This window comes from Hypanus sabinus, chromosome 16 (genome assembly GCF_030144855.1).
Source record: "Hypanus sabinus isolate sHypSab1 chromosome 16, sHypSab1.hap1, whole genome shotgun sequence".
NCBI lineage: Eukaryota > Metazoa > Chordata > Chondrichthyes > Myliobatiformes > Dasyatidae > Hypanus > Hypanus sabinus.
Window position 1 is genome coordinate 72332550 of NC_082721.1, and position 24710 is coordinate 72357259.

The 24710-nt window shown below is 41.5% G+C and overlaps 1 protein-coding gene across 4 annotated transcripts in view; it reads left to right on the forward strand.

Moving 5' to 3' along the window:
* pbx4 (pre-B-cell leukemia transcription factor 4) overlaps window positions 1–24710 on the forward strand; it is a 418773-nt gene that overhangs the window by 361635 nt on the left and 32428 nt on the right. For all 4 annotated transcript variants that reach the window (XM_059992097.1, XM_059992099.1, XM_059992100.1 and 1 more), the window contains exon 6: window positions 10299–10458. In XM_059992097.1, coding sequence (XP_059848080.1) covers window positions 10299–10458 — 160 coding nt within the window. The remainder of the gene's footprint in view (window positions 1–10298; window positions 10459–24710) is intronic.

Below are 24710 nucleotides of genomic sequence, written 5' to 3' on the forward strand. Positions count from 1 at the left end.
TCTGTCCCACTATGGGGGTGTCATCTGCAAACTTGTGGTTGGATTTAGAGCAGGATCTGGCTACACAGCTGTCAGTAAAGTGAGAGGCTGAAGATGCAGTGTTGCAGGAATCACTGCTGAGAATAATTGTGGATGATAATTATGGGGAGATGTTGCTGCCTATCCTTGTTGATTGTTGTCTTTTGGTCAGGAAGTGAATGATCTAGTTGCAGTGGGAATGTGCTGAGTCCTAGGTTTAAGGTTTTGGGAATGATTTTGTTTGGAATTATGGTGTTGAAGTTGGAGCTACAGTCAATAAACAGGAGTCTGATGTAGGTGTTGTTGTTATCCAGGTGTTCCTGAGATAAGTGTAGGACCATGGAAATGTCACCAGCCTTGGGCCAGTTTCAGTGGCAGGTGAGTTGCTTGATGTCAGAGCCACTGCACAGTAGTCTTTAAGGCATCTTACCTTATTTTTCTTTGGCAGTGGGTTGGTAATGGTCTTAAAACTGTGGAAATCTCTGAAGTAGGAGGAGGTAAACAACCTCTTGCAGATACTCCATGCAGAATTTGAGGATGTGATCAGGGATTTCATCCAGGCTTTCAGTCTCAGGAAAACTGACATCTGCAATAGTGACTGTGGATACTGTGCATCAGAAGCTGTTCAAAATGTGCATAGAACACATTGAATTCATTTTAGAAAGATGCATTCTTGTCAGTGATGCTATCTGATTTTGTTTCATAGCTCATGATAAAGTGCAAGCTTTGCCATGCCATAATTGATAGCTAGTCTGGGACAATATTGTGGATTGGTATTGCCTCTTGGCATCCCTGATAAGGTCACCCGACTTGAATGCTGCAGATCTGGATTTCAGAAGGGTGTTGATCTCTTGGTTCTTTCATCTGAGGAACAGTCAGATAACAGTCTCTGGTATGCATGCCTCTACACACTTGCTGCTGAAGTCTTTAACTTTGGTGACATACTCATTCAGATTGTCTGCTGAGACCTTAAATATGAGTGTACTGACTTAAAACTGTCTTATAAAAACTCATCTATTTCCTCAGAATAGCACTGAATAATATTCTGTACTGGACCCTCCACTTTAGTTTCTGTTTGTATGCAGGGAGATGGAGCACAAGCTGGTGGCTTGATTTACTGAAGTCAGGGAAACGGATGTATCGGTAGGCATTGTTATTGATTGAGTAGCAATGGTTGAGAGCATTTGGGCCCTGATGGTACAGGAGACATGCTGATAGAATTTTGGTAGCACTCTCTTGAAGATGGCCTGGTTGAAGTCACCAGATATGATGAATGGGCCCTTGTACACCATTTCTAGGCTGTGGATCACAGAGTGTAGTTCACTTAGTACAGGCTTCAGGTCCACCTGGGCTGGGATGTAGCCTGTTGTCAGGGTAGTTTAAATGAAGTTCTGTGGTAGGTAGGCACTTTATTGCTAGTCTGGTGAGTGGGAATTCATCAAGACCTTCACATCAGAGCATTATGAGGAGTTGATTAGGAAACGGACCTCTCTATCACTTTGCCAAGCACAATTTTAGGAAGTCTACCCTTATATAGAATGGGAATAAACTTAGCAAAAAAAATTAGTCCCTGATACAAAATTACTTTCCACATATGGAATGACAGCTTCATGGTGTCACAGGCTTGAGCTAGGTTTCATGCCTCCCTGAAATTTATGGTGGCAAGTGAAAAGAAGGAATTAATGTTCCTCAGCTCTTGAGAGATCCCCAGTTACTATATATGCCATAGCAGAAGTTGCTGAAAAGGGTCAGTTGTAATAGCATCACCCTAGGATCTAGTATCAGTGTAGGAAAAGATTCAGAAAACTCACAGGAGAAACAAATGTCAGTAAACCTCTTCATTTCTCTTAATGTCATTAGCCAATATTCCTTTCTTTCTTACTCCACCTTCCTAATATATTCCCTTTCTAGCTATAGGCAAAATGTTATTCTCCTGCATCTCTGCACTACACAACTAACACATCCTCCCAGGATTCTTCAAGTTCTGTATCGTTGCTCTTTTCACCATCACCCTCTCAATCCTCATTCCATCTTCTCCAGTTCTTATCCATGAACATGTGCACCTTTTGTTACCTACTCAGCAGACACTTAGCAGCTGACACAAGTTGTTTCTGCAGCACATAATATCAAAGAAGAGACCACAACCAGGGAGGAGAACCTATTTATTGCAACTGGCACTGAAGTGGAACGAGAAACTCCAGAGATTACTGACAAAGGTAAGGCCTTGAACATCGCAGAAGGCATGGCTGACAGCTCAGATGAGCAGTTTGTCTGCAATGTAATTGCAACTGCTCATTGATTTCAGGATATATTCAACTAAATTCAAATTGCATTTTGAAGATTGACACCTGCAAATTTCAGAGTTGTCATCATTCTTGACATTTTTCTCTTTCGTTTAGGTCCTGGTTAGGATGAATAGCTTCCTGCAGAAGATTCTTCAGAGGAGCAAATTCTGAAGATGCACAGTCAGGCTTTCCAGTACCCTATTAACATTCTTTGGAGTTAGAAAGCATACCAGAAGGGTCTACTGTACATGAGATAGAAAAACATATAATATGTAACAGCACGATCTGTTGGTGAGGACAATCCTGAAGAATGAGGTCCTCTCCCAGCTCTGCTGAATCTATGACTTGGGTCAAGCCATGAAATAAACAATTTTTTGAAGTATACATACCAAAGCTCAGAAACTTGCTAAGTAGTTTCAGGATCATTGTTGAGGAAGTAGAGAAGTTTCTTTCCAACTTGTGTGATCTCTGCAACTGCTGGTCTACCTTAGTAAGTCAGCAACTTTCATTGAAGTCATTCAACCAAGTAGATGACTGCAGTCATTGTAGCTTTGGGACAAGCTCAGTCAGCCTGCATTAGACTTGGTTCATTTTATGCTGATTAATGAATGGAAAACGTTCAGCACTTTGCAAGAGTTATTCTTCTTCTGCAAATTACTCTCCCATTAATCAGTGGAAGTGATGAACACCAGCCTTAAGTGATGCCTGCTTCTGAGATGGTAGTACACTTGCTCCTTCATCATCCCCTTGATCCTTGCTTACTAAGATGCCAACATTCAGAACGGAGCACTCAAGGCTGTCAGCTGCACCCACTGATGGGCCCTTCCAGTGAAACATTTCTATTTCCAGTAAGTTTACAAAATCTTACAAGAAAGGCAATCTGATTGAAAATAAATGAAAAAGTATCCTTGTCATTAAATCCTATTATCATATTTGATGGTTGCGCCTAGAAAATATTGTTGATCTTGCAATACCAGTACATTAGTATGATTGCTGACCAAATGTTCATTGATGAGGATAGTTATGTAATGATGAAAGATCAAAACAGACTTTAATTGAGAGAAATTTTAACTAGTTTTCAGGGTAGGAAGGTGGTGAGCAATTGACATTCTTTACTTCTGTCCAAGAATTGTTGTGATGGCTTTCTTCTGTTCTTCTCTTCTTAGTCCTATATGGGGACTGTAGCTTTGGATTTCTCTCCCCTGGATGCAAGATTTTAAATATGTTGAGAAACAGTGGGTTGTCAGGCTCATATGGAGACACTTGGCGGAGACGGCTGTTGGCAATCCAAATGCTGTTCAGATTTCTGAACTCCTGCTTCAACATCTTTGATCAGTGTTTCCAAATGCTTTTGGTGCCTCTGATTAATTCTGTGCTGCTCAGTTGTTCGCAATTCTGAGGATACCCAAGGAATTCTTAATTCTGTCCAGCAGCAGTCCTGCAACCTGATAAGAGGATCAAACATTGAGGTGATGATTCCATTGCAGGAAAATTATGTCATGGAAGCAGGCAATAGGATACATGAAAAGCAAAAAATGCTCTAGAGTAATTATATATTCCACACAATCCAAACATCACAGTGACAGACAAATCTAACTTTTTTTGGTGAGTCCTCCCTTAAATATGGTATCAGTGGCTGCTTGAGTTTCATTTGTTGGATACTGGGTATAGTTGCTAGCTGGGTCTTACATGGCCTGATGATATGTGTGCGGCTTGCCAATTCCGCTTCCTTGACACTAGGATGAGGACTGTATGAACATTCTGAACAACAGTTCATCATACTGCCCAGTTTATCAGTTCATTGTTCCTTCAACAGAGGCTAGCAGATATAGAACAAATGAACTTACTGAATAATTAAGCAATTAGATAGCTCAAAACTTGCCTAATACTTCAAACCCCAGCGAGGCAGACAGATTCAGGTATTAATTCCACCCCTCCCCCCATATACTGTATCAGTGATTTCAGAGACCAGATTAGACTTTATTGTTCTGGCCAAGGCTTCCTTAACTGATATTGAGGTCCAAACTGTGATTTATGTATGGGGACACTTTTCACATTTTCATGCCTATGCTGATAAGTAAGAACAAAACAGTAGTGGAGGACTTATACTTATAAATTCTTGCACATAATTTGAGCTCAAATAACATAAAGAATGAAAGACACCACCAAATCTCAGATATGAATAAGGTCCAAAGCTGTTACTATGTACTTTATGGAGATTAGATCCAGGAAGAACATTCCTGATGGGGAGCTGGGGGAGTCCAGGACCAGGGGCAAGGGGTATATCACTAAACACTGGGATTAGGAGAAATTTCTTCTCCCTGGGAGTAGTGAAATCTGGCACTCTCTGCTACGGAAAGCAATTGAAGCCAAAACATTAAATAGACCCAAGGAATTAGATATTGTTCTTGGAACAGGGACTGAATGTTGGTATTCAGTCATGATCATATTGAATGATATAAAAAGCTAGAAGAGCTGATCAGCCCATTCCTGCTCCTAGCTTTCATGTTCCTGTGTTTCTATGTGTGTGGTGGGCTAGCAGTGGGAAAATGTGAGGAGAGATTGGTAGATGGAAGAAGACCAGCAACAGTGACAGGAAGGTGATGGGTAATTGGATTTGGAATATTGCCACAGAGTTGATGGATATTTATGGCAGACCAGGAGGTGGGGAGGATATCTGGCATAGCATTTGTATCATGCATGACCATTTGTTAGGTGCTGTAGAAATAAAACCATTGTTACCCTTGAATTGCTGTCCAAATGGCAATGAGGCTCATGTTCTCCTGCAGTTCTCCAAATGAGCATTGTATAGCTAACAACATCATCAAGCTAGCTGAGTGGTGTCGCAGCAACAACTTTATACTCAGCATCAGTAAGACCAAAGAGCTGATTGTGGACTTCCGGAAGAGTAATATGAGAGAACATAAACCAATTCTCATGGAGGAATCAGCAGTGGAGAGAGTGAACAATCTCAAGTTTCTCGGTGTCAAAATCTCTGAGGATCTAACCTGGTCCCAACGTATCAATGCAGCTATAAAGAAGGCAAGGCAGCAGCTATAATTCATGAGGATTTTGAGGAGATTTGGTTTGTCACTTAAAACGCTCTAAAACTTCTGCAGATGTACCATGGAGAGCATTCTGACAGGCTGCATCACTGTCTTGTATGGGAGGGCTACTGCAGGATCGAAAGAAGTTGCAGAAAGTTGTAAAACTAGCTCCATCATGGGTACTATTACTAATCTCCATAGTATTCAAGATGTCTTCAAGGAGCGGTACCTCAGAAAGGCAGTGTCCATTATTGAGGACCCCTATCATACAGGACATGCCCTCTTCTTATTTTTATCATCAGGAAGGAGGTATAGAAGCCCGAAGGCACACAGACAGCGATTCAGGAACAGCTTCTTCCCCTCTGCTATCAGATTTCTGAATGGACATTGAATCCATAAACATAACCTACTATTTCTTTCTTTATAAAATATGTATATATACTACTGTAATTCACAGTTTATGATTCTGTTTTGTACAATGTATTGCTGCCACATAACAACAAATTTCAAGACATATGCTGGTGATATTAAACCTGGTTCTGATTCTGATTTCCACCATCCAGGTCATTCTGTCTTCTTGCTGCTGTCATTGAGTAGGAGGTAAAGAAGCCTTTGGTCCTACATCACCAGGTTCAGGAATGGCTATTACCTTTTAACTATTAGGCTCCTGAACTATAACATGGATAACTCAACTCTGAGTATATACACAAACATGCATAAAACATTCAAATATCTATCTGATAATGAAATCTTTCTTTATTAACTGGTTCCACTCTTTGCTTAAACCAGAATCAAACTGGACAATGCAGAAATCTGTTGAAAGTAGGGTCACACCACTCTTCTTCTTTGGAATTTGGGAATTGCCCCCAATGGGCATACTGGCTAACAAATCTACTGTAGAACCATTGGTTTTGAGAAAGCCTACTGTTTTCATTTTTTACTTTTCAGGGAGTAATGAAAAATTTAGGGGTCTCCTTGAATTTATTTGCCAGTAAGAACACAATATATAATAAATGAGCAGGAGTAGACCATTCACCTGTTTGTATCTGTCTACCATTCAGTAAGATCACTACCAGTCTTTAGCTTAACTCCACTTTGCTGCATTATCCACATATCCCTTGTTTCACTTAGTCAATAAAAATATGCAGATCTCTGTGTTGAGTGTATTTTGTGACTGAGCCTCCACAATCCCACTAGTTAGAGCTTTCTGGGCCAAAAGATGCTTTATTATTTCTGTCCTCAGTGGCCTATCCCTGTAGCTATGATATTTTGTTCCTGACACCCCAGGCAGGTGAAACAACAACTCTGCATATATCCTGTCAAGTCCTGCAAGAGTTGTGTAAATTTTAAACCACTTCTAAATTCAGGACAGGAAATGTTGTTGGGATATACAGTAAGTGATTCATTCAATGATATTTTTGCTAAACTTCCAGCATAATTATAATCTTCATGGTGCATTCATTTTCTAACTTTGTGCTTTGCAGGACTACCTACATTGCTCATCTTGCATTCATGAATTAATCCTCGTTTAATTTCTTAAGCAGCTGACAGTAATTGACCTCACAATGCAATGGCTAAGAATACATTGAAGGGCTAACATTTCAAGCCAGGGAAGACTACACTCATTCATTGATGTGAAGGCCTACTTTGTGGTTGTCTTTGTGTTGTGCCTGTCATTACTAAAGTCATGCATAATGGACAACTTCTAAAGAATGGGCTGTATTAAGCAGTTCTTTTGTGTGACCATGTGACTTGTGCATACCTTATGGTCTTTCCTTCAGAGGTGGCTGTTGTGAGTATGAAATAACACACCAAGTAGAATCAGCTTCTTGGTGGAGGCCATACTCAGTCACTGTCAGAATAATATGGCAATTATGATATGAGTTGAATTATTTCACCATGGTTACCTGTGTTACAGTGAGACTGTACTTTTCAGTTGAAAAAAGTCCTCATTGTCCAGCCACAGTCAGAGTTTTCCTCAAATAAGAATGGAAAATGCTAGAAATGCTCCAGTGCATCTTTGGAAAGAGAAACAGGCAATGTTTCAATTTTGCATCCTATTTCAGAGCTGGGAACAGAAGAAATGCAAGTTTTCTGTAGAAACAAAGGTGCAATTCCTGTAGTAGGATGAGTCCAACGGTTGAATGTACGCAGTTTCTAGAGCATTTTTGTCTGAATAATGAGTTGTTAGTGGAAGATGGGGGAATTTGCCTGTAACACTAGGCATATGCATTTAGGATTAAAAAAAAAGTAAATACTGGGGAAACTAAACGGGTCAGGCAGCATCTGTGGAAAAAGAAACAGTTTCTGAAAAAGAATTCTCCAGACAGCTCCATTAGTTGACTGGATTTAACCTTTACACATGCATCTAATTAATGAGTGCTTTCATGTGCTGTTCAGAAAACTTGGGAACTATCTCCCTCTGCAGCCCAGCTCTCCTCCAAGCAGCCACAGTGTAAGTTCTGCTTTGTATCTGCAATTGGGGTTGTGCTCAAATGAGGGTGATTTTCCTTTTTTAATAGCAGAACTGTATTTATGTTGTGAATTATACAGGTCATGAATTAGCATTTCTTTCAGGAGGAACATATAATGATTTTGGCCAATTTTCTGCAAGTGTTAAATGTTATGAAGGGAGTGGGGAAAAGGCAACGATGTGAGGTTGTTCATTGCGACCTTTGTGAAAGGTGCAATCCAATTTTAAGCTACAGGTGTCTCTAGCACACTAACACTGTAAAGACCCCATCATTTTCTACCAAAACCAGAAAATATGAGACTAGATATATCTGAGTAAGGCGTCTTTTAGTGAGATGCTCCTTTTCACTTAACTTTGTGAGATAAGCTGCCCAGGATTAAAAATAAAGATTCTGCTATTACTTTGAAATATGATTTTAGAACCTAAATAAAATAAGCAAACTGAGTGAAGGTGAGTATGGAGTATCCCATTGTGGTAGAAAGTTCCCATTCTCTTGCTACATTGGATCCTTTCCAGTTCACTTATCGCTTAAGTCGGTCCACTGACGGTACCATTGCATCTGCACTCTGTCCATCCTACTTGGAAAATAGTGCCTCATATGCCAGGGTAGTGTTTATCAACTTCAGGTCGGTATTTAATACTAATATCCCTCTAAGGTGTTGGGAAACTGTCAACATTTTGTTCCAATATCTCTCTCTGTAACTGGACATCAGACTTTACAGAACAATCACAGTCAGTCAGTGTTGACAACAACATCTTTAGCTCCATCAGTGAGTACCAGTGTCCCCCAGGGCTACGTGCTCAGCTCACTGCCGTTCACACTACTGACACACGACTGTACTGATAAATCCAGTGCAAACCGAGCCATCATATTCGCTGATGACACAACAGTGGCTGGCCTCACTAGCAATGACAATGAGACAGCGAATAGAGAGGAGATAGAGCAACTGGTGGAATGGTGCGACCATAACAACTTAAGTCTCAATGTGGACAAGACTTTAAGAGATTATTATGGACTTAAGGAAAGTCCTGTTGACCACTTCTCACTGCGCATAAATGGCTTCTCTGTTGAGAGTGTTGGGACCCTCAAGGTCTGGGAAAGCGCATAACAGACTATCTTATCTTGGTCCCTCAAAACTACCTCTTTAGTCAAGAAAGCACAACAGCATCTCCACTTCCTGAGGAGACTGAAGTGTGAGCGAGGTTCTCCCCACCCATTCATACCAATTTTTACAGGAGCACCATTGGGAGTGTCCTGACCAGCTGCATCACCCTCTGGTATAGGAATTGTAAGTTATCTGACCACAAGTCCCTACAAAAGATTGCAAAGACTGCTGAGAGAATCATCCAGGTCGCTCCTCCACTCACTTGAGACATTTATCAGGAGCGCTGTGTATGCAGGGAGCTTAACATTGTCAGTGACCCCTCCCTTCTGTCCAACATTCTCTTTGATCCCCTTCCATTAGGCCGGAGGTACCGTAATATCAGGACAAGGACTGTTACGATGGGAAATGGCTCCTTCCCTCAGGCTGCAAGACTACTGAACTCCATGGCACCACCCAGGTCTCATCACGTATGAAGCGCCAGTGACATTAACAGTTAACTTTTTAACTTGTGTCGTAAATGCGGCTGATTATTTGTTATTTTATTTTGATAATATTGCTCTCTGTGTTGTGTTCTGGGTTTTTCACCTTGCTATGGAGGAATGTTGCTTCATTTGGCAGTACATGTATACAGTTGAATGACAATAAACTTGAACTTGAATTTGAGTAACCATTTATTTAAATAAGATCACTAATACATATCCAGATGTCCTGTCTGCACAGAACCATTGGAACTATCTGTGTTCAATGCACTATCTGGGCAAGTAGCAGTGTAAATTACGAGCACAACGGAACTTCTCAAACTATTGAACTGAACAAAATAATCACTTTTAAATGAGAAGACAATCTTAATTCCATGTAATTGAACAGGAGACACCTTTGATTCCCAGTCTGCTGAATTCATTTATTTTATTTGGGTAATGAGATATCAATCAATTTCAGAACCCTAGGAAATAGAGGTAAATTATTTTTCTTCCATTTCACCACTCACTGATCCTTGCTGAGAAATAATGTTAAATAACAACAGAATGGGATTTGGTTGAAATGACATTGCAAAGAAATAGGAATCTCATATTCTTAGTTTTCTGTGAAGACTATTAGTTTGCTTAAATACTGGAGGACTGCCAGTACTCACGGAACTATTCCCAAGCAGATCCACACCTTCAAAAAGAGCAAAAATAGACATTTCAAAAATATTGTTAAGTAATTTTCTATTTGTATCCATTTAGTTTCATATCAATTATGTTTTGAATAAATATTGTGCAAAATCCCATGCTGCCAGTTAATTTGTTCTATATTTAATTTCTTCCTATTTTCTATGACATGATTAATTATAACATGTCACTAATTCTTCTTGTCTTGCAAACAACAGGTGTCGAATTGGTTTGGTAATAAACGAATCAGGTATAAGAAGAATATTGGAAAATTCCAGGAGGAGGCCAATCTTTATGCAGCCAAAACGGCAGCAGATGCCACAACTGTGGTAGCCCAGCAAGGGAGTCAGGCAAATTCACCCTCCACACCCAATTCAGGTAGGCCTCTCTGATAACCTTGTCTATACAGAACAGTTAAGGAATTCCAGTCCTCTTCACAAGAGAAAAAAAAACATCAGCACTTCTAAGAGCATTGTGTAGAGTGCATGTCACTATTTAATGATGTAATTTGTTGTTGAATGACAATTGTAATTGGGATTAAGGTTTCACAATTGTGTATTTCACATGTTTGTTTCTTTTGGGATATTATTCGATGGACAAAAATCTATGTAAGATTACATCAAGGTATCAAGAACCATCTCAGAATGAGACTGTGATGATGTTTTGACTGTAGAGAATAAATTATATTTGCTTAATCCCACAGTTCCTAAATATATAACAGCAATGAAGTAATCATGACCTTTGAAGGCAGTTGCTCATGATATGTCATTAGTTTTATTTCTGGCTTATAACTGTCTGCTTAGTGAGCACACGCAGTAAAGCAGTTCTGAGCATGGTGAGTATAAAGATCCAGTCAGCAAATCTTTTCAAGTTAAATGATATGTACTCAGAGAAGTTCAAGGCTACCTACCCTTTTAAAGAGATGAAGTATCTAACATTATGATTTATCTCTTGAAATTCCTGTTTAGAAACTTTCTGGAAGTCTTTCCCACTCTCAACTCCCATGATTGAAGATTAGTGGAAGGGTGTGGAGGATTGGTAGTGTTGAATGGATTTGAACAGTAAATGTTAGAAAATTGTACAAGGGGAAGAAGTTATGGATGAAAGAGCAGATAGTATTTCAATATTTCCTTTCATTTGGGAAATGATATGGATAAATATGGTTTAAGATACAAAGGAAGAAAAAGGAGAGATGAGAACGAAAAGGAAGCATTGAAGGCAGAAGAGTTTATTGACAAAATGATACTGTAAGCCTCAAAGAGGATAAAGGGATAGGCAGTGGTCAGCCTGGCTGAAGGATTAGGGGAGAGAACAGAATATTGCTGTGATTACACAGAACGGTGCTATATATAGTAAGAGAAGTCTGTATTGGTGACGATGGAAGATAAGTTAAAGTCCTTGAAGGAACACTTTGTTAGGAATGCTGAGAAAAGAAAGAAGTGGACAGCATATTTGATGTTGGAAACGTGTTTGAAGGAATCAAAAATAAAAGAGTATAATCTTCAACCATAGAACAAAAATAGATGCTGCATATACTCAGGAGTCCAGGCAGTACCTGAGAAGACAGAGTTAGTATTTCCTGTTGATGACCACTTACCAGAACTTGGAAAAGTTGGAATTAAAAATAGGCTTAGATTGCTGAGAGGAATGTTTTGAGGATGAAGATAGTGGTGGTGGTGCTATTTGTAGAAGGGTAGTGCAAGTTTGTTAATCGTAGCTGATCAGTCCCAAAAGAGATGTAAGTAGAAGGTGATGAATAACTACAGAAGAGAGAGAAAGAAGAATGTTGTCCCAATGAGGTACAAATACTGGAATTGGTAGAAGCCTGAAATATAAGTGAATTCTGGAAATACTCTGTTGGTGAGGCAGCAATTTAGAAAAACAGAGTTAACTTTATGGACATTCTCAATGAGAACTGACTGGTTTTGATGCAGTATCTGAAATTGTTGAATTCATTGCTTGGTCCTGAGAGCAGTATTGTGCTTTTGTTTGAGAATGGTGATGCTGCCCTTGGAACCGCTTAATTATCTATCTCACTTTGACCTTTTAGCTTTAGTGCTTCTACACTTTTGCAATGAAGCTTAGCATAAGCCTGCAGAACAGTAATTCATCTTCCATCTGGGCACATTGTAGGGCTTAGAATTTAACGCTGTATTCAACAATTTTTGATAAAAAGCCTTTCTAGTCTGTATCGGAACTGGCTATTTCCAATGAAATGTCATTTAAAAAATTAATTTTCTGTGTTTTTCTCTACACAGATGTTACCTTACCGGCAATTCACTCTCATTAAAAATTTCCAACAACTATAATGTGTATTTTATCCCCCTCATCTCTTTTCACTTGCCTTCTATTGACATCTCCTCTGCTTCAATTAATAGATTTTCATTACCCTCTCAGCTAGTATCACCACTGCTTATGTTACTCAGTTTCTTTTGGTTCCATCATATCACAGACATTTCCTTTCTTCTTTCACTTTGTTATAATTTTGTCAGGATGGTGCTGGCAACACCACAAGACCATACGACATAGGAGCAGAATTAGTCCACTCAGCTCATTGAGTCTTCTCCAGCATTCTATCATGGCTGATTTATTACTCCTCTCAACCTCCTGCCTTTTCCCCATAACCTTTGATCCCCTGACTAATCAAGAATCTATCACTCTCTGCTTTCAATATATCCAGTGACTTGGCCTCCACAGCTACAACTGGCAGTGAATTCCACAGATACACCACCTTCCGGCTAAAGAAATTCCTCTACATCTCTGTTTTAAATGGAAATCCTCATATTCTGAGGTTATGTCCTCGGGTCCTAGGCCCCCCCCACCCCCCACTGCAGGAAACATCCTCTTCACATCTACTCTATTTTGGCCTTTCAATTTTCAATGGGTTTAAATAAGATCTCCACTCATACTTCGCAACTCCAAATGAATACATGCCTAGAGCTATCAAATGCTCCTTGTACATTAACCTTTACATAGAAACATAGAAAACCTACAGCACAATACAGGCCCTTCGGTCCATGATGCTGTGCGGAACATGTACTTATTTTAGAAATTACCTAGGGTTACCCATAGCCGTCTATTTTTCTAAACTCCATGTACCTATCCACGAGTCTCTTAAACACCCTGTCGTATCAGGCTCCACCACCGTTGCTGGCAGCCCATTCCAGGCACTCACTACTCTCTGCATAAAAAAACAGGACTTACCCCTGACATCTCCTCTGTACATACTTCCAAGCACCTTAAAACTGTGCCTTCTCGTGTTAGCCATTTCAGCCCTGGGGAAAAGCCTCTGACTATCCACATGATCAATGCCTCTCATCATCTAATACACCTCTGTCAGGTCACCTCTCATCCTCTGTCATTCCAAGGAGGAAAGGCCAAGTCCACTGAACCTATTCTCTTAAGGCATGCTTCCCCAATCCAGGAAACATCCTTGTAGATCTCCTCTGCACCCTTTCTATACTTTCCACACCCTTCCTGTAGTGAGGCGACCAGAAATGAGCACCGTGCTCTCAAGTGAGGTCTGATCAGGGTCCTATAATGCTGTAACATTACCTCTTGGCTCTTAACTCAATCCCACGGTTGATGAAGGCCAATGCACAATATGCCTTCTTAACCACAGTCAACTTGTGCAGCAGCTTTGACAGCCCTCCACTTCCTCATCCAAGTCATTATAAAAGTCACGAAGAGAAAGGGTCCCAGAACAGATCCCCGAGGCACACCACTGGTCACTGACCTCCATGCAGAATATGACCCATCTACAACCACTCTTTGCCTTCTGTGGGCAAGCCAGTTCTGGATCCACAAAGCAATGTCCCTTGGACCCCATGCCTCCTTACTTTCTCAATAAGCCTTGCATGGGATACCTTATTAAATGCCTTACTGAAATCCATTTAAACTACATCTACGGCTCTACCTTTATCAAGGTGTTTAGTCACATCCTCAAAAAATTCAGTCAGGTCGTAAGGCATGGCCTGCCTTTGACAACGCCATGCTGACTATTCCTAATCATATTATGCCCCTCCAAATGTTCATAAATCCTCCCTCTCAGGATCTTTTCCATCAACTTACCAACCACAGAAATAAGACTCACTGGTCTATAATTTCCAGGGCCAGCTCTACTCCCTTTCTTGAATAAGGGAACAACATCTGCAACCCTCCAATCCTCCGGAACCTCGCCCATCCCCATTGATAATGCAAAGATCATCGCCAGAGGATCCGCAATCTGCTCCCTTACCTCCTTAGGTACCCTGGGGTAGATCTCGTACGGTTCTGATGACGTATCCAACGATGTTTTCCAAAAGCTCCAGCACATCCTCTTTCTTAATGTCTATATGCTCAAGCTTTTCAGTCTGCTGTAAGTCATCCCTGCAATCGCTAAGGTCCTTTTCCGTAGTGAATACTGAAGCAAAGTATTCATTAAGTACCTTCTCTGTCTCCTCAGGTTCCATATACACTTTTCCACTGTCACACTTGATTGGTCCTAGTCACTTACACAGCCTGTTGCTCTTCACATACTTGCAGAATGCCTTGGGGATTTCCTTAATCCTGCCTACCAAGGCCTTCTCATGGTCCCTTCTGGCTCTCCTAATTTCATTAAGCTCCTTCCGACCTTATAATCTTCTAGATCTCTATTATTAAATAGTTTTTTGAACCTTTAGTAAGCTCTTCTTTTCTTCTTGACTAGAGTTACTACAGCCTTTATACACCATGGTTCCTGTACTTTACCATCCTTTCCCTCTCCAATTGGAATGTACCTACGCAGAATTCCACGCAAATATCCCCTGAACATTTGCCACATTTCTGCCATACATTTCCTGAGAATATCTGTTCCCAATTTATACTTCCAAGTTCCTGCCTGATAGCTTCATATTTCCCCTTACTCCAAATTAAACACTTTCCTAACTTGTCTGTTCCTATCCATCTCCACTGCTGTGGTAAAGTTGATAGAATTATGATCACTATCTCCAAAATGCTTTCCCACTGTGAGACCTGACACCTGACCAGGTTCATTTCCCAATACCAAATCAAGTACAACCTCTCCTCTTGTAGGCTTATCTACATATTGTGTCAGGAAACCTTCCTGAACACACCTAACAAACTCCCCCCCCCATCTAAACCCCTTGCTCTAGGAAGATGCCAATCAATATTTGGGAAACTCAAATCTCTCACCATAGAGACCCTATTATTATTACACCCTTCCAGAATCTGTGTCCCTATCTGCTCCTTGATGTCCTTGTTACTATTGGGTGGTCTATAAAAAAACACCCAGTAGAGTTATTGGCCCCTTCCTGTTCCTAACTTCCTCCCACAGAGATTCAGTAGACGATCCCTTGATGACTTCCTCCTTTTCTGCAGCTGTGATACTATCTCTGATCAACAGTGCCAAGCCCCCACCTCTTTTGCCTTCCTCTCTGTCCTTTCTGAAACATCTAAAGCCTGGCACTCTAACCATTCCTGCCCTTGAGCCATCCAAGTCTCTGTAATGGCCACAACATCATAGCTCCAAGTAGTGATCCATGCTGTAAGCTCATCCGCTTTGTTCATGATGCTTCTTGCATTAAAATAGACACATCTCAAACCATTGGTCTGAGCGTTTCCCTTCTCTACCATTTGCCTATCCTCTCTCTTGCACCTTCTCCATGTTTTCTCTATTTGTGAGCTAACTGGCCCTTCCTCCATCTCTTCAGTTTGGTTTCCACCCTCCAGCAATTCTAGTTTAAACTCTCCTCAATAGCCTTAGCAAATCTCCCTGCCAGGATATTGGCTCCCCCCCCCCCCACCCAGATTCAAGTGCAATCTGTCCTTTTTGTACAGGTCACACCTGCCCCAAAAGAGGTCCCAATGATCCAAAAATCTGAATCCCTGCCCCCTGCTCCAATCCTTCATCCATGCATTTATTCTCCACCTCACTCTATTCCAATACTCACTGTCGCGTGGCACAGGCAGTAATCCCAAGATTACTGAATCCCAAGAAACAAAAGCCCAATGAATGAATTGCAGCTCCTCTCCCCCTTTGACACACAAACAGCAGCAAATCATCAACCCTCCCCCACCTGCCTCAGCAACACATCTATTTCACTAACAAGAGAGGGAGGGGTATCATTCACAGTGACAGGGGAGACCAAGAGCTCTCTGTTTTGATATTACAGTCTACCACATTGCTTTCATTTCATGTTCCTTCACCATTGAGGGAGAGCGATTGCTCGAGAGCAGAGGCTTCCAACAGCCACACACACTGTCTTGATGTTCCGATCTCCTGCGACCCTTTAGTTGCTGACACCAGCGAGGAATCAGGTCCACAGAGGCACCCCCTGAAGGCACACATCTTCCAGGCCACTGCTGAAGATACTGAAAATGGCTGCTCAGCAAGCTCTGAGAGTGGGAACCCATTGCCATGGAGAACTGCGGTTTAAGTACAGCTGTAGGTCATGGACTCCAACAGGGACCCAGCACCTTGAAAAAGAAATAAAAGAAGAATTTAAATTGTTTCACAAATGGACTAGAAGAAGTTGCCCTCTGGTGCTATCTTAGTTCTTTAGTCCTCTCAAAATGAATGGAAGCATTGTACTTGCCTGCCTTACCACTGACTCAGCTGCAAGTTAACCTTTAGGAAGTCCTGCATGAGGACTCCCAAGTCCATTTGCACCTCTTATTATTGAATTTTCTCCCTTTTTAGAAAATAGTTTACACCTTTATTCCTTTTACCAAAATGCATGACCATGCACTTCCCTGCACTACAGTGTTGCTAGAAAGCTTGTGAACCCTGTAGAAGTTTCTCTGTTTCTTCATAAATATGACCTAAAACGTGATCAGGTCCTCACTTAAGTCCTAACACTAGATAAAGAGAATATGATTAAATAAATAATACAAAAACTTTATATTTGTTCATTTAATTGTTGAGAAAAGTGATTCAATTCTACTTGTATTTGTTTGAAAAAGTAGGTGAGCATCTGGGGTAATGCCTTCTACAAAAGCTATTTGGAGTCCGTGTTCCAATCAATGAGATGAGATTGGAGGTGTGGGTTGTAGAGGTGCCCTGCCTTATTAAAAAAGACACATGAAGTCAGTTTACTGACAGAGCCTGCTCTTCTCAAGAAAGATCCATTTATGTGCACCATGCCTTGATCAAAACAACTTTCAGAGGACAGAAAGAATTGTAGAGATGCATGATGTTGGAAAAAGCTACAAAAGTATTTCTAAAGACCTCAGTGTCTATCAGGCCACAGTAAGAGAAATTGAGGAAACCTAGTACTGTTGCTACTCTCCCTAGGAATGGGCATCCTGCAAAAATCACACCAAGAGCACAACGTGCAATGCCGAAGGAGGTGAAAAAGAACCCAAGGGTAACAGTAAAAGACCTGCAGAAATCTCTAGAACTTGCTAACTCCTCTGTTCATGTGTCCACTATGTGAAAAACACTGTACAGAATGCTATTCATGGAAGAGCACCACAGAGGAAGCTACTACTCTCCAAAAAAAAACATTGCTGCATTTCTCAAGTTTGCAAAAGACCGCCTGGATATTCTACCACACTTCTGGGACAGTGTTCTGTGGACAGATGAGTCAAAAGTTGAACTTTTTAGCAGAAATGCACTTTGCTATGTTTGGAGGAGAAAGAGCACTGCACACCAACACTAAAACCTCATCCCAACTGCAAAGCATGGTGGAAGGAGCATCATGCTTTGGGGCTGATTGCTGCGTCAGGGCCTGGACAGCGTGCAATCGTTGAGGGAACAATTAATTCAAAATTTTACAGGAGAATGTCAGGGTAGCAGACCGTCATCTGAAGCTTAATAGAATAATTGGATAATGCAACAAGTCAATGATCCGAAAGACAAGTGTTAAATCAACAACAGAATGGTTTAAAAAGAAGATTTGTGTTTCGGAATGGCTGAGTCAAAGTCCTGACCTTAATCCTATAGAAATATTGTGGAAAGACCTGAAGCAAAAAGTTCATCCAAGGAAGCCCACCAACATCCCAGAGTTGAAGCAGTTTTGTAAGGAGGAATGGCCTAAAATTCCTCCAAGCCAATGTGCAGGACTGATCAGCATTTACCGGAAACATTTGGTTGAAGCTATTGCTGTACAAGGGTGTCACACCAGTTTCTGAAAGCAAAGGTTCACTTACTCTTTCTAACAAATACATGTAATATTAGATCATTTTTCTCAATAAATAAATGAACAAGTATAATGTTTTTGTGTTATTTATTGTATTCTTTTTTATCTAGTTTTAGGACTTCCATGAAGATCTGATCACATTTTAGGTCATACTTCAAGATTCAAGATTCAAAAATTTTATTGTCATTCTAACCGTACATCAGCTCTGCAGGGCAGAATGAGACAGCATTTCCCAGGAGCAGTGCAATCATAACATAACAAACACAACACTAAATAATAAACATAACAATAAATAGTAAAACACAACAGCCACATGACAGTTAAAAACAAGTTATAAGTGTCCAGTGCAAGTTAAAAGTATCCAAAGCAGAGTCAGGTAGAGCAGCTATTTAGCAGTCTGACTGCCTGTGGGAGGAAGCTGTTTAGTAGCCTTGTGGTTTTAGTTTTGATGCTCCTGTAACGTTTACCTGATGGCAGAAGAACAAACGGTTCATGGAGAGGGTGTGAGGGGTCTTTAATGATGTACCATGTCTTCTGGAGGCATCGACTCTGAAAGAGGTCTTGGACAGAAGGTAGGGAGACCCCAATAACCTTCTCTGCTCCCCTAACCACCCTCTGCAAGGCTTTTTTGTCAGCAGCACTGCAGCTGGAGTACCAGATGCAAAAGGTCAGCACACTCTCAACCTCGCCTCTGTAGAATGTAGTTAAGATGTTAGTGGGGGGTGATGCTTGTTTAAGCATCCTCAGGAAGTGCAATCTCTGCTGGGCTCGTTTCACAATCCCAGTGTTGTTCCTGGACCAGGTGAGATTGTCCAAGATCTGCACCCCAAGGAACTTGATGTTTTCCACTCTCTCTACTGTGGAGCCACTGATGCTGAGGGGTGTGTGCTCAGGCTGAGACCGTCTGAAATTGACCATCACCTCCTTGGTTTTGGTGACATTAAGCATCAAGTTGTTGTCACTGCACCAGCTCTCTAGGTGTTTGACCACCTCTCTGTACATTGTTTCATCATTTTTGCTGATGAGCCCCACCACTGTGGTATCATCAGCAAATTTAATGATCAGGTTCTCCTTGAATCTGGCTGCACAGTCATGTGTTAGCAGTGTGAACAGCAATGGGCTGAGCACACAGCCTTGTGGGGATCCAGTGCTCAGTGTGATGGAGTCAGAGATGTTCCTGCCAACACGGACTGACTATGGTCTCTCTGTCAAGAAATCCAGAATCCAGCGACACATGGCAGTGTTAAGGCCAAGCAGCGACAGTTTCACCACTAGTCTCTGCGGGATGATGGTATTGAATGCTGAACTGAAATCAATGTTCAGGATTCTGGCATGAGTGTCTTTGTTGTCCAAGTGAGAGAGAACTGTGTGCAGTGTGGTGGATATTGCGTCCTCTGTAGAGCGATTTGGACAATAAGCAAACTGTAGAGGATCCAGCGATGAGGGGAGGCTGGCTGTGATATGAGGCTTGACAAGCAGTTCAAAACATTTCATCACCATGGGGGTCAGGGCAATGGGACAGTAATCATTCAGGCTACAACTGATTTCTTTGCTACATGGATGATTGTGGAGGTTTTGAAGTATCTGGGGTCAATGGCTTGACTGAGGGAGATGTTGAAAATGTCTGTCAGGACATCTGCTAATATGTCAGCACATTCCTTAAGCACACGTCCAGGGATTTTGTCAAGACCTCCTGCTTTTCGTGGGTTAACCCTGGCAAGGGTCCTCCATGTTTGCTCTGAATCAATGATTGGAGCTTGCTGGTCAGATGGTAAGAAGGGACTGGCTCTCCCCCTTGCTGTAGTGTTTGTTGCTTCAAAGCTTGCAAAGATTTTGTTAAGCCTGTTAGGAAGAGAGGCGTTGCTGTCATCAGTTTTCTGCCTGATCTTGTAGTCTGTCAGAGCTTTAATTCCCTGCCACATCCGTCTGGTGTCACCTGTGTCACAGAAATGTCCATGTATTTTGCCCATATGAAGAAATAGAGAAATTTCTACAGGGTTCACAAACTTTCTAGCACCACTATGTATTCCATCTGGCACTTCTTTGCTCATTCTCCTAATCTGTCTAAGTTGTTCTGCAGACTCCCTGCTTCCTCAACACTGCCTACCCCTTCATCTATTTTCATATTGTTCGCAAACTTGGCCACAAAGCCATCATTTCTGTTAGTCAAATCAGTAACATATAAAGTGAAAAGAAGCTGTCTTAACACCAATCCCTGTGGAACATAAGTAATCACTGGCAGCCAACCAGAAAAAGCCCACTTTATTCTCACTCTTTGCCTTCTGTTAGTCTGCCAACCTTCTGTCCATGCTAGTATCGTTCCTGTAATACCATAGGCTCTTATCTTGTTAAGCAGCCTCATGGATGGCACCTTGTCAAAGGCCTTCAAAGTAACAACATCCACTGATTTTCATTTGTCTCTTGCTTGTTATTTCCTCAAAGAATTTCAAAAGATTTGTTGGGCAAGATTTCCCCTTACGGAAACCATGATGGCTTTGGTGTATTTAATCATGTGCTTCCAAGTGCCCTAAAACCTCATCCTTAACAGTGGACTCCATCTTCTCCACTACTGAAGTCAGGCTAACTGAGACTTGGTGACATCTCGCAGGCAGCTCACAGAACTTCTAGATATGCTTCTGAACTATTGTTGCTGCAATCTGTAGCCTATAATTTCCCTTTAAGTAAAGTACTTTTAAACTTGCAAAACAAACTAGCGATTTTACCATCTTCTGATAGACTCAGTGCACTCAACTCTCAGGAATGCAGGTACGGCACCTTTAAGTGGACATGGCCAGAAGAGAGGAAGAAGGGGAGGACTACAAGCCAAAATGGCAGGGTGTAAACACTCCTCCCCCCAGCATCTTGTTAGCAAATGTACAATGACTGGGAACAAAACAATGGATCTAAGGACAAGATTGTTGTATCAAATGGAAATGAGAGATTGCCATGTTCTCTGTTTCATTGAGACATGGTTCACTCAAGACATGTTGGATAGAGTGTTTATGCCAGAAGAGTTCTCAATCTACCAGATGAATCAAATCTGCAGAACGTTTGGGTAAGGTAGGGGTTTGTGTTTCATGATAAACTCTTATGTGACAAGAAGATGGTTAGTACCCAAGTGCTGGAGTGTTCAAGAATAGAATCAACGCTACACGTGTCTGAAATGAGGACAGTTTTCTAAAAACTCCCTGGTTAAGATTTTTACTGCTATGCTGTGGGTATTTCATTTTTAGCATTTCTGTAACAGCAGTCTGTTCTGCTTTCAGCATGCTTGGGTTTGAACTTGTAATGTTGTGACTTAATGTTGTGAACTAAGAGGTTGTGATATTCATGCTTAGGAATGTAGTGTCATCCAATCAGGATGGTGGAATTGGGAGAAGGTTCTAGAGAATGCTGGGTGGAGTGTTTTTTGTGACAGATACTGGTGTGGGTCGGGATCTTTTTGGAGGGAGCTGGAAAAAGACGAGTGAAGATGGCTGAGGATGCCGTCCCTGTTGCACAAGAGGCTTTGTGCAGATGAATGGCTTCAAGGAGGAAGGACCAATACTCCCTTTGGGGAGCCCGTTTGTTCGATATGAATTTCAAGTGACATTTGAAAGGTGGTGTGGGGTTTCACCCAGACAGTGGGTAGGCCCAGTGCGTGAGTTAAAGATAACTTCAAGATGAGCTCCAACTTAGGTGCACATTTGGACTGGGTTAAATGTAATGGGCCCTTTCATTTTTTTTTCTTTCTTTTTCCTACTAACGGTCTTCACGGTGGAGGACACGTCTAATATGCCAAAGATTGATGTTATTGACTATGTGGGAGGTGAGGACCTTGATAAAATCACTGTCACTAAAGAGATAGTGATGAGCAAACCAGAGGGCCTGAAGGGTAGATAAGACCCCTATTCCTGATGCATCCAGGGTGCTGAGGGAATTGGCGGATGTTATAGTAGATGTGTTGGTAATCACTTACCAAGATTCTCTGGGCAGGTCCTGGCGGATAGGAAGACAACAAATGTCATGCCACTTTTTGAAAAAGAATGTAGGCAAAAGACAGGCAACTATAGTCCAGTTAGCTTAACATCTGTAGTTGGGAAATGCTTGAAGCTGTCATTAAGGAAGAAATAACAAAACATTTAGAAAGGAGTGGTTCCATTAGACAGATGCAGGCAGCGTGTATTCATAAAGGGCAAGTCCTGTTTGACAAACTTACTGGAGTTCTTTGAGGGCATGAGTGCAGTGGATTGAGGGGAACAGGTGGATGTCATATACTTGGATTTGCAGAAGGCATTTGGTAAGGTGCTGCACAAGAGACTTATAAATAAGATACGGATGCATTAAGTCGGAGGAAATGTATTGGCATAGATAGTGGATTGGTTAACCAATAGAAGGAGAGAGTTGGTATAAGTGGGTGTTTCTCCAGTTGGCAGTCAGTGGTGAGTGGGGTGCCGCAGGGGTTGGTGCTGGGCCCGCAGCTGCTTACCATTTACATTGACGATTTGGGAGAGGGGACTGAGTATAGCATAGCAAATTTGCCGATGACACTAAACTGAGTGGAAAAGCAAATTGTACAGAGGATGTGAGGAGTCTGCAGAGGAATATAAGTGAGTGGGCCAAGGTCTGGCAGATGAAATACAACATCGGTAAAGGCGAGATCATCCACTTTGTAAGCAATAATAGAAGAGCAGATTATTATTTAAATGGTGAAAGATTGCTGTTGTGCAGAGGGACTTGGGAGTGCTTATGCATGAATTGCAAACAGTTGGCTTGCAGGTGCAACAGGTTATTAAGAAGGCAAATGGAATGTTGGCCTTCATTGCTAGAGGAATTGAATTCAAGAGCAGGGAGGTCATGCTGCAGCTATACAGGGTACTGTTGAGGCCGCAGTTGAAGTATTGTGTGGAGTTCTGGTCTCCATACTTATACTGGCTTTGGAGGCAGTGCAGAGGAGGTTCACCAGGTTGATTCCAGAGATGAAGGGGTTAACTTATGAGGAGCGATTGAGTTGCCTAGGACTATACTCTCTGGAATTCAGAAGAATGAGAGGGGATCTTATAGAAACGTACAAAATTTTGAAAGGGATAGATAAGATAGATGTAGGAAAGTTGTTTCCATTGGTGGGTGAGACTAGAATGAGGGGACATTGCCACAAGATTCAGGGGAGAAGATTTAAGACAAAGATGAGGAGAAACTGTTTTTCCCAGAGAGTGGTGAATCTGTGGAATTCTCTGCCCAGGGAAGCAGTTGAGGCTTCTTCAATAAATATATTTAAGATACTGTTAGATAGGTTTTTACATAGTAAGGGAATTAAGGGTAATGGGGAAAAGGCAGGTAGATGGAGCTGAGTTTACAGACAGGTCAGCTATGATCTTATTGAATGGCGGGGCAGGCTCGATGGACTGGATGGCCAACTCCTGCTCCTATTTCTTATGTCTTATGTAACTGTTTGATAAAGCTGAAATTTGTAAGTATACTTTCTGTATAATTGTATGCAGTGTATGGAACGTTATTTCTTGCCGACAGGTGATTGCATGGGGGCAGTAATTACACAGTATTCACATGGATCGGGGTTCAGATGGATGAGACATCCCAACCTCCTGGGTTTGGCGGGAATCGAGTCATAATGATCCTAGATGTATGAAGTCTGGAGTCTGGAGATGTATGGTGGTTTTCTCACCGCTGAGTCTGGTGGCGAGGGGCTAACGTGCATCTCTAGAGACACCTGGTAGAAAGGGGTTTCCTGTTAAATTCCTGGCACCCAAAACATGGCTGCCTATTAGTGGGGCAGGCTGAATCTTTAAAGGGTCCACACACAGGTGCTTCTGGAGAGTCAGAGCACCTAACCCCAGAAGATGGCACTGTCGGGTGCGTATCCTAACACTTTTCATTGTGCTTACTCATAGCAGTCTTGTCACTCTCTTGTTCTGCTGAGCTGGAGCATCTAATGATTAAATGCTATCCATTCTACTTAGCGAGAGAGTTCTTCTCCATGATCCTGACCACAGTTTAAATATGCCGAGGGTGGATATTAAGCAAATATTCTATGTTTTGAGTTCTGCAATTAGCAACAGCCTAGCCTGACACCTTTTAAATCTTTGCTGGGGCTTCAATCAGATTTACCAATTGTCATCAACATGTCACCTGTGGTGCCAGGGATTCCAACACACTTGACCATTATTATACTACAATTACCATTCGATCCTTATACTGCATTTCAGGAAGAATCAGATTCAATGTACAGTACTTTTATTTGGAAGCATGTATACAGTATACAGCCCTGAGATTTGTCTTCCTTCAGAAGACAGAAAACAAAGAAAACCATGGAACACATTCAAAGAAAATCAGCAAACCCCTCCCCACCAACGCATGCAAAAAAAAACACGCAAATGACAAAAAAACGAGCAAAAACGAGTCTATAAAACAGCAAGAGTCCCAGTATATTCAGTCCTGCTGAGTTCAATTCAATCTAGTGTTGTGTTATTTGTTATCTGCAGGCCACCCTGATCAAAATCTCACAAAATAGCA